At 42.3% G+C, this 10545-nt stretch overlaps 1 protein-coding gene and 1 long non-coding RNA gene across 3 annotated transcripts; one reads left to right on the forward strand and one right to left on the reverse strand.

Moving 5' to 3' along the window:
- On the reverse strand, positions 1-931 carry LOC133153714 (uncharacterized). The gene is made up of 3 exons (XR_009714367.1): positions 789-931; positions 378-549; positions 1-246 (listed from the first exon to the last, which is right to left on the reverse strand). It is a non-coding gene; the product is annotated as an uncharacterized LOC133153714 (long non-coding RNA).
- A 2956-nt stretch (positions 932-3887) lies between these two features.
- On the forward strand, positions 3888-10091 carry LOC133154211 (myogenesis-regulating glycosidase-like). 2 transcript variants are annotated; one of them, XM_061278744.1, is made up of 7 exons: positions 3904-3960; positions 4653-4752; positions 4828-5292; positions 5807-6338; positions 6453-7257; positions 7509-7627; positions 7927-10091. In XM_061278744.1, exons 3-7 carry the CDS (start codon positions 5021-5023, stop codon positions 8272-8274), a joined length of 2076 nt encoding a protein of 691 aa, XP_061134728.1. In that variant the 5' UTR covers positions 3904-3960; positions 4653-4752; positions 4828-5020; the 3' UTR covers positions 8275-10091. The 2 variants fall into 2 exon arrangements, with proteins under 2 accessions (XP_061134729.1, XP_061134728.1); XM_061278745.1 differs by lacking the exon at positions 4653-4752 and having other exon boundaries at positions 3888-3960.
- The last annotated feature ends 454 nt before the right edge of the window (positions 10092-10545 follow it).

Genomic DNA, 10545 nt, shown 5'->3' on the forward strand with positions numbered 1-10545 from the left:
CATTCCAACTTAACTCAATGTTCAGGTCAACGGGCCATATTGAGAATTATTTTATTTCCATATTCCCCAAATTCATTCCAATTCATCCATTCATCCATTCCGTCGCATCCATTTGAAATTTCTACTCCCACAGGAATCATTTACTTTGCACGCCATCTGGCCCACAAAGAGGTGAATATGTTTTCTTCTCCCTCTTGCACCCTAGTACTCTGCTTCGCCATTTTCCTTTTTTGAAAAATCCTCTTTCTGTGGAGGGGGGGGGGGGGGGGGTCACATAGAATGATTGATCACATTCAAACATCACCTAAGTAGCATGCTCCGAAAGGCTGTTAATAAGCATACCAATTCTCTTGCTTGTCATCTTTCCTATGACTCACCCAATGACAACAATGAGGATGAGGCTCCCTGCCAGACATAACGCGGTGATGACAGCCATGAGCGGAACCACCGAGGCAGACCAGGAGGATTGAAAAAAGATTTCGGTGTCTCCAGAAATCAGTGTAGGCATCGTGACGTTAGATGGTTGCGTTTCGATCGGTGCTTTAATGACTGTGGAGAATGATTACATACAGCAATCAAAGTCCGTAGTACTAGTTTTGCATAAGAGCAGAGACAACAAACGGGGTGATCATTTTGAAGCCTCATTTTTGTATACTTGGGAATTTTAGAAAAATCCTTTGACCTTGTTGTGTGTCAAATTTACAAGACATTTGTTTTTACGTTATGAGGAGCTGAAATTCAACATTTTTTTAATCAACTTGCACGTTGAAAATGTCAAATGACTTTACCGGTAACGTGCATTACAGTTCGGAAGAAAACGGTTCGGCTGTTTTTCAGTGTGCATCGATACGTCCCCTTATCGCTCAAGCGGATCTGATTCAACACAAGCTTCGAGTCGTCCGTCAATGACCTTGTCTCATCAGAATCACCTCTAATAACCTGAACACATAAAAAACAAACAAGTAACATGAGTCAACAGGACAATATTCGAAAGCTTGGACACATATTTGAGACAAGCAAGTTGCCTTGACATATAACTAACTGCCTTGTGATTTTTTTAAATGTGATTCGCCCGCCGCTCAGGGTGATTTTTACTTGTTTGTCGAGACGGGAGTAGAAATTTGAGATGGATGTGCTTCAGATCTATGCAAAGTCATTCAGATCCTTTGCAGGCCATGGAAAGGCCAAAAGTGAGCTGTACAGAAGTAGTACACACATTATGACTATGACGAATTTGAATTTCACCTCTGTCTTGTTACCTTGAATCACTGTAACTTGTTTAGCGTACTTTATATCAGATGACCACTTTTGCTATATTATTCCCTTTTAGAAACGCAAATACAGTACAAATACCAACAAAAAGTGAGGTTGCCTGAAATGGGCTAATTTGGGCACATTTGAAGTAGTTCAAGTCGTGTATAAGTTTCAGAATTAAAACAAGAACGTTTGAATTTCTTTACTCTTTATTTTGAGAGTGTATGCTTGGACCCCCGGGGGCCAGAACAGCTATGCGATATTTTCCGATCATTTTTCTTTTCCGCATTTTTTACCCACTCCCTGAAGAGAACATGTATAATGAACCTTTATTGGTGAAACACTGACATATCCATGGGGGGAAAAAAATCCCCAGCTGGCCGATGTGCATGTATATTTACGATTGAAAACGAGGGAGACCTTTGTGCCGTTGGTCCAGATGTAGAATGCCCTCCCACTCATCAGAGAATGCCACTGTTGGAAGCAGTCCAGTAATACCTGATCTCTCTCCACAGCCTGTATCTTGTATTCTGCAGAAAAAGTGAGCAAGGGCAGGATAAAAAAAGAGGGATGATAATGGATTCATATTTCCCTTTCATATGGACAGGCAAAACAGAACACATCTGCAGACTGGTCACACCACGTGGCCGGCCTACGTTTAGAACAGGACATATACCACCACAATCCACTTTGCCGGTCAGAGACGGACAGCTGTGGATCTTGTATTTGCAGGTCTTGCAATCCATTACTCGTCTTTGCAAGAGTCCTGAGTGGCAAACAATACGCACACACATCATGTGCGTGGCAAAATTCTCACGTCAACTTTTTGCATCTGCAACACAATCAAACTCACCACACATGTTGGGGCACAATTCTGAGGGAAAGACAAACAAAGCATGCATTAGAAGGTGAAATGATATGCACTCTCTCATATTAAAGCTATTTACCTTTAGGAATATTGGATTTCTTTATTTGATCTTCTAAAATATCCACCCATTTCTTAACCGACTGACTAAACTTGTCGACATTTTGTGCTAGAAAAAAAAAGCAACACTTAGTGTCAAAATCAGTTTCATCTGCTAGAAACAAAGTCCATATATAAAATAGAACAAATCCAGAGTACTCTTTGACCTATATTTATTTCTAAATGAAATGTAGCATTTTAAGCATTGGACTGGAGAACTTTCAAGTTAACAATAACATAAAATCATCAAGTCCCACCGTCTTTGCTAATGTTTAGCGATAATTAGAGCTGGTGCCGGCCAGTTCTCACCCGAGGTGCTCTGGATCATAGCGAATGCATTCAAGTACAGAGTTTTGGCTTTGTACAGGCTGGTCAGATCTGGGAAGAGAGAGATGCAGGCCATTCGCCACCATGAAATACTGTCGCTCATTCGACAGCGTGAAATGAAATCATCATTAGAAAACTTCTTCTGAAAATAAATCACTATGGGAAAATAAATCATCATGGGTTGTGCTCTTGCAAATGTTGTAATTCTTACCTATGACACCCCACAGATGAGTTTTGTCCTGGTGTAGTTTATTTAGGCCAGCAATCTCCGTTTTCTCTTCTGGCGTGTTTGCTATCTCGCCCAACTTGTCGTTGACCTCTGGGACGCAGTTCAGACAGGCCTCAGTTGTCACAAGCACAACGGTCCACCACTGCAGCATCCCAACTAAAGATGCACAAATTTGCTGTCCGTCAGCATTAGGTCATCCAACTTTGTGTGTGTGCATGTGTGTGTGTGTGTGTACAACAGACATAACTGATCACAGCAAAATGCCAGGACCTATTGCGACAATTCTGCAACATCTCGTATGTAAAAGAGACTCTTCTTAACAGAGAAGGATGTGATTCACCATTGTTTTTTTTTTTTGGATCATCCTTGAGTAAGATACTGAACCCCCAGTTGCTCCTGATGCTGTGTCATCAGTAGGGGAATGAGGAAGTCAGTGTAAGCTTTGAGGGCCTTGACAGACGGAAACGTGATATAAAAGTCAAATACCATTTATCACAACAACGCTAAAGTCTACTCACTACGATTGATAGGATGTACAGAAAGTTGGGCAGTCTTGTTGATTTTCATAATTTTCCTTTATAGATCATTGAGTTTGGATGAAAAAACAATTTGTTAAATATATCATATCGGGGACAGACGGTGATATTTGATAAGTGAAATAAAGTTGATGTGATTTACAGAAAGTGTGCAATAATTGGTTAAACAAAAATAGGCATGTGCATACATTTGGGCAAACCTGCAAAAAACAACAACCTGAACTCAATATTTAGTTGCTCCTACTTTTGCAGAAATAACAGCATCTAAATGCTTCGTATAGTTTCTAATGAGTGTCTGGATTGTGGCTGAAGGTATTTTAAAATGATATATGTATTAAGATATTGAATATTTTATCAAAATTATGAAAATGAACAAGGCTGACGAAACATTTGCATTCCATTGGCTACATTAAATGTGTTATTTAACACACCAGATTGCAAATTGTTTCCAAAACTTGTGAACTAGCTTTGAAAAACCAGCAAACTACAATACCCAAAATCCTCCATTATTGAGTGACGTGCGTCTGGACGAATGAGCGTCGTTGCTTATTGTCGAGTGGGCGGGCACACTGAGCTGCATACTTGCACCTGCGCAGCACTTAGCGGGTGTGCGTGTTTGTGCTTGAAGAGGAAAGCGACACAATGGACAAGTAAGCACGTTCTCTTTCTATTTTAAACCATAATTTAATCAAATATTGAGTTACATCTTTGTAGTGATTTGTGGTATGGTTAGCATTGAGTGCTATCCCATCAGCGCGAAAACAAATTCGTTTTATAGTTGACAGCTGGGGCTTTTTGCGAACTATGGATTTTGTGTTACATCCGGGCGTTAAATAAATTAAAAAGCTTTACGAGCCAACCACTTTTTATAAAACCGCTTAGTTTTTAGCTCAGTAGCAATATGTACCAACGACGATACAAACCAGTCAAGTATTACGTTTACATTGTTCTCAGCGGTTTTTATTTCTATCTTAAAAGCCTGTGCCGGTGTACCAAGGTCAGAGTCGTAACCGGAATTTGTACCAGAGTTGTCTATCGTTTTTTTTGTTTTTGTTTTTGTTTTTTTTTTTTAAATATGAGTTGCATTAACCGTAGTTCGTGAGTACATAAATAAAAAAAAACCGTAGGATTTCAACACAGGCCATCCTGTGAAAGAATCGAAAAACAGAAGTGAACGGTGAGTGTACTTAAGTTGACGCTACCCACATTATTACGATAAAATTACAGTAGTATAAGCAATTTCAATTTGATGGACCATATTTTAATGTTGGTAACAAAGCCCCTACACCTTTCAGCTTCATCTGCCTTCTCAGATTATCTTGTTGAAATTCCCTTTACACAGAAACGAACTCACCAGGGGCCATAATATGCCAGCTTTTTTGTGAGGACCCAATCAATAGCGGTGCATTTGTTAATCGGGCGAATGCATCATTACATCATCAGTGAGTCTTCAGCACGAATATTTTACTATTTTGTTACATGACTACTGCACTGCTTTGTGTCTGTCTGCCATCAAGGTTGGTGCATTCCAAAATGGAAACATTACGAAGGACAGGAAGGTAGACCATTCATCCATCCATCCATCCATCCATCATCCATCCATCGTTCTTCCTCCAACTCTATGACTACTACCGGGAGGAATCGCTCTTCTGAACATCACCAGTTTGGGCAATTCTTTACAGCTCCTCCCTCACTTCCCTCAAGTTCAGTATGTACCAAATTGTGGCCCCAGGGGAGCAGCACCTGTCCGATGGGAGCGGGGGCTCCCCGCTAAAAAAGCCAGGAACTCGGGAAGCTCGGCCCCTGGTCATTGCGAGTTTTCTGGGCTGTGTGTTGGTTCTGGCCGCCGTGGTGGCCTGGTGCTACTACTCGGCATCTCTGCGCAAAGCCCAGCTCCTGAAGACCGAGCTGCTGGACCTCAACAAGGATGGTTTTGTCATCCGAAACCAAGCAGGCGCTATTATATTTACAATGACTTTCAGGTAGGCTTCTCTTTCTGTGTGTTTGTGCAAATTGTACGCTTAAAAACTGTGTATTAGAGAAAAATCTTTGAGGCCAGAGGTTAAGACATTCCTTTTCTATGAAATACCTACATATTTATTAAGCCCACAATACCAAAATAGTTGCCCACCTCCCCCACTCACATAAGCTAACTCACTGACTGAACAACAGTCCTCTCTGTCTGTGTGTCTAAAATGGGTCAATGGATAATGGAAACTAGTCGGAGTGATTAGCCTCTTAGGGAGAACACTGCTACTCCAGTTATGGCCTTAATCAAGAGTCTCTCTCGTGGTCAGAACTGGTATTTGTCTCAATTGAATAATGTCATCGAATAAGCAATGGAGAAACAACGATCAACTCCAGAATATAGTTGAACTGACGTTCATCTCGTACTCAAGACGTGCTCGACGTTAGATCCGTCAAAACTGTTGTTCATTTTCTGTTATGTTGCACGACATATTCAGTGGTTAGCTTGTTCTCTTGAATCATCTGCAGGTCCGCCGCACTTGATTTAAACTCCTGCTCCCATGAGGAGAATATGCTAAGCTGCACCCAATCAGATGCTGGCAAGATCAACTTTTTCATCCACACGGTGCGACTGAAGGACACGGTGATGTGCTACCGCGTGCGCTGGGAGCCTCTGCAATATAAGCATGCAGTGGAACACGCCATGGCTTGTAATGGCTCTCACTGGTACGGAGGGGCAGAATCGGCCACCCAGCACTGGCCGATCAGCATCGAGGGCGAGCAGGGACCGCAGCCTTTCATCACCAGCGACGTCTACTCAAACCGGAATGCTTTTGGAGGGATTCTAGAACGCTACTGGCTCTCGTCCAACGCGGTGGCCATCAAGATCAACGATTCTGTACCGTTTCATATGGGCTGGTCTGAGAAGGACATGACGCTTCACTTCCAAGCCCGATACCAAGATTCTCCATTCAAACCACCAGAGGGAGAGCAAGCCACACCACAACTCAGCTACAGAGTGTGTGTGGGCTCGGATGTTACTTCAATTCATAAATACATGGTGAGCATTGACAATAATATTTATTGGTGGGAGTGACATTTAAGTCTGAATGACATTGTCAGCAGAAAACCAAACAAGGAGCGCCAAAGTCCATTTTTGTTCTTATTTTGTCAGGTGCGTCGCTATTTCCCAAAGCCTGTCAAGGTTCCTTCTGATGAGGTGTTCAAGCACCCGGTGTGGTCCACTTGGGCTCTGTACAAGACGTCTGTCAGCCAAGAGAAGTTGCTGCGTTATGCCTCCGACATCATCAAACACGGCTTCACCTGCTCCCACCTGGAGCTCGACGACCGCTACACCGCCGACTACGGCGAGTTTGACTTTGACCCGCAGAAGTTTCCCAACGCCAGCGCTATGTTCGACACGCTCCGAGAGGATGGCTTTCGAGTGACGCTCTGGACTCACCCCTTTATCAACTACGACTCCATCAACTTTGACGTCGCCATCCAGAAAGGATTGTTTGTGCGCGAGCCCGGAGGTGAGCTGCCAGCTCTGGTTCGCTGGTGGAACGGCATTGGCGGAATCTTGGACTTTACCAACCCAGATGCCCGCGACTGGTACTCGGTCCAACTGAGCAAGCTCAAAGCACACTATGGTGTGACCTCCTTTAAGTTTGATGCTGGGGAGACAAGCTATCTACCTCAACAGTTTAGCACCCTCATCCCTCTGACGGACCCCTCCACCTTCACCCGCCGCTACACAGAGATGGCCATCCCGTTTAGCGAGCGGGCCGAGCTGAGGGTGGGCTACCAGAGTCAGAATATCTCCTGTTTCTACAGGATCATTGATAGGGACTCGGTGTGGGGTTATGAGCTCGGCCTCAAGTCCATCATTCCCACGGTCCTCACCATCAGCATCCTGGGCTACCAGTTTGTCCTGCCCGATATGATCGGCGGGAATGCGTACCCTGAACACATGACAGGTATGGATCTCTACAACTTCAAGGAAATGAACGTTACGATGAATCCTCACTCCTTGCTGAGGATAGTGACAGAGCCCTGGCACGAATAGCAAATAACTGAGAAACAAAACAGGATATTTCAAACGCGGGCAAAGAAATGAAGATAGGAAAAAAAAGAACCACAAAAATGCCAATGCTGATTCATGAGAGGATTCACTGTAAATGTTTTTTTCTTCCATAATGGAGAATTGAATATATTTGTTGTACTCTAGGAGGCTTAAAAAATGGGTCAGAGCTGCCTGACCGAGAGCTGTACATCAGATGGTTGGAGCTGTCTGCGTTCATGCCTGCGATGCAGTTTTCCATCCCACCATGGTACTATGACGACGAAGTGAGTTTAAGACTATCGTGTTAGTTGCACAGTATTTCATGACTTTGTTTGTTCCCTACTGACAAATTGACAAAAACAGTTTGTGCATCTTTGCATTTCATACAGGTCATGTCGTATGGCCATATTTTGTTTCTATGGATTTCAATTATTTTTCATCGTTTTATTTGTGAAAAACTGATTCTAATCCATTATTCTGGACAACAAAGCATGCCATTTAACCTGTTCTAGAGAGAGAATGTCTACATTTTGATGGTTTATGTCTTCATTGTCTGTCCTATAAATGTCGCATCTCTGTGTAGGTTGTGGAAATAGCGCAAAAGTTCACCAAACTCCACGAGTCCCTGGTGGCCCCCAGGGTTTTGGAGTTAGCCCACGAGGTGCTTAACACAGGCGATCCCATCATCAGGCCCCTCTGGTGGATCGCCAACGACGACGAGGCGGCTTATAAGGTCGACTCCCAGTTCCTGATTGGGGATGACCTGATGGTGGCTCCCGTGGTGGAAGCAGGCAAACAAGAACGTGACATCTACTTGCCTGCAGGAAGGTGGAGAAGCTACAAGGGGGAACATTTTGATAATGGCCCCAAGTACCTCACGGACTACCCCGTTGACTTGGACGAGATTGCCTACTTTACATGGGTTCACTGAACTCAGCCGAACATTAGGACGGGTTCCTCCCATGCTATTTCCAGGTACCAATGGTCATAAACACACGTGCCAAATAATAGCAACGAATTATATTTAAAGGGAACATGACTGTGCTGTCAGCGACACGGCATCCAAAAAAAATTGCCATCATGATGCCGGCCACACAGCTTGAAGCCTTTTTAAGTTCACGTCCACCGCGTAAGCCCTCGTATCTAAAGTTTGAGCTTGATGGTAAAAATTGTCTGAACGATTACTCAAAAAACTCATTTGTATCTCAAGGCACCTCTGTGTTTTATTTAGAAAATCGAATAAGAACATTACCCCCAAATTTTGGATCATTATCTGGAGAAAATTACAAAAAAACATGCAATGTCTTGTCAGGTCTCAAATGAAAAAAAGTTCATATTGTTCTTGAACGAAACAACGCAAAACTAATGTTTTAATTATGGCACTGTTTTGTTTGATTGCTGGTGACCATCCGTCCTCAGTTGGATTACAGTCACAAGGCATCAGAACGTCATGGCTGCTCCACGTCATTTTGTTGAAGATCACGCCTCGCACCAATCTACACTCCATTAGCACTGCTGCCTGCAAATCTCAGCCAAAGACTGCGAATGAATTTCAATTGTATTGTTCCAGCCTTTTCTCATGTGCCTTCCAGACAGTAGTAAACGATCTCGCTTCCATTCCACACTGTCCTCCTTAGATGCTAATGTACCGTGCTAAAAGCTAAACCAATTTGTGTCTTTATCATCAGTGTTGGCCACTGAACAAGTAATAGGAAGGAAGTATTGATTTTGGTTTATAATGTTAGATGGGCCCTATAGGTAATTATGCAATTTTAAAAAAAATCCTCATTTTTTTTGTTTTGCAAACCCCCAAGCTGTGAGCTTATTTTGCGAACCACTGCACTAACGTTCCTTCATGAACATTCCATCACCAGTGGTGCCATTTCTTATTTTTCACACCCTTTTGCTTGTGACTGAAGAATGGCATGAGTTGGTAGTTTTAAAAGGATGCGATTGTCACCTGTTACATGTCTGATGCTGTCGCGTGCCGAAACGGAATCTTTATCACACACTAAAAAAATGTTTGTTTTCTGAACCCGCTCACTGGTTTGGTGTGTATTTTTAGCAGATTGGGCTAATTTGAGTTATGAGTTCTAGCTAGGGTGGCAGTGAACTTAACAATGAGCAGCAGTTTGGCAGATCATTAACAATTCTTACTTCAATTCAATTCCCTGTCTATTACCACTCCTAATTTATGCTTAGTTCAAAACATACATCGGGTATTTATTGAAACGTCCGAGTCTGCTATGTTAATCCTAATGTAAAACCATACACAGGCTCACAAAACTTGCACTGTCTAGGTAATTTTACACTGCTTATGTCAGAACACAGACATATATTCTTTATCCTCTAACATGATAACGCACACCAGAATGACCAACATAATGGATTAAAGCATGAATGCACCAAGCGTTTCATTGTTTGTGATCTATTTAATTGTTATTGCTATTTGTGAAATGAAATACAATACTGTCGATGCTGATTTTTTTTTTTTTTTTTTAACAATAGTAAAGATTTACAACAATGTTTGATGTTTCACATGGGCTAGCACGGTGCCTGCAGGGTAAGAGTGAGGGGAGTGAGATAATTGTTTGTGCAACTTAATAGTTTATTTGAAATGGGAAATTGCACGTTTGAAAACAGACTGCTGTTTGTGCTGCTTTTTTATTGTCCGTGCCTTACCGTGCACGTCTGCGCTCAGTGAATACTCATGCACATAAGAATAAACAAACAAATTGCTCAATTGTATTTCTTTAACACTTCCCACATTTATGCCTACAAACAGGCCATTAAGACTCAAACAAAATTTGAGTAAACCTTAAGGACAGCAGCAGGCTTGGCACAAGTTTCCTGCAAGACGCTTTTGTGTGATACAGCATTTTTATTTTTTATTTTTATCAAGTTAAGGAAATTGAGTTCTTACCCTTGTAGTGGATCAGAGGTCTCAACCAAAGCTTTATTTTCATTCTAATGCTATTTTTCTAGAAAGGAAATCAAGAAGATAAGTGTCTTAATCTGTTCCACTCCAGGTGATCACAATGCATCAAAGCTCATATGTGTAGGCAGTGTACTTTATGAGGTGTGTTTACGATGACACGCCATGCCATTGTCACTTTTGTAACAACTCTCAATCAATCAATGATGTAACAGTTTTCACATAATCACGTGACCTATTGGACTTGTTCACGACATGTGATTTGCG

Source organism: Syngnathus typhle, linkage group LG5 (genome assembly GCF_033458585.1).
Source record: "Syngnathus typhle isolate RoL2023-S1 ecotype Sweden linkage group LG5, RoL_Styp_1.0, whole genome shotgun sequence".
Lineage (NCBI taxonomy): Eukaryota > Metazoa > Chordata > Actinopteri > Syngnathiformes > Syngnathidae > Syngnathus > Syngnathus typhle.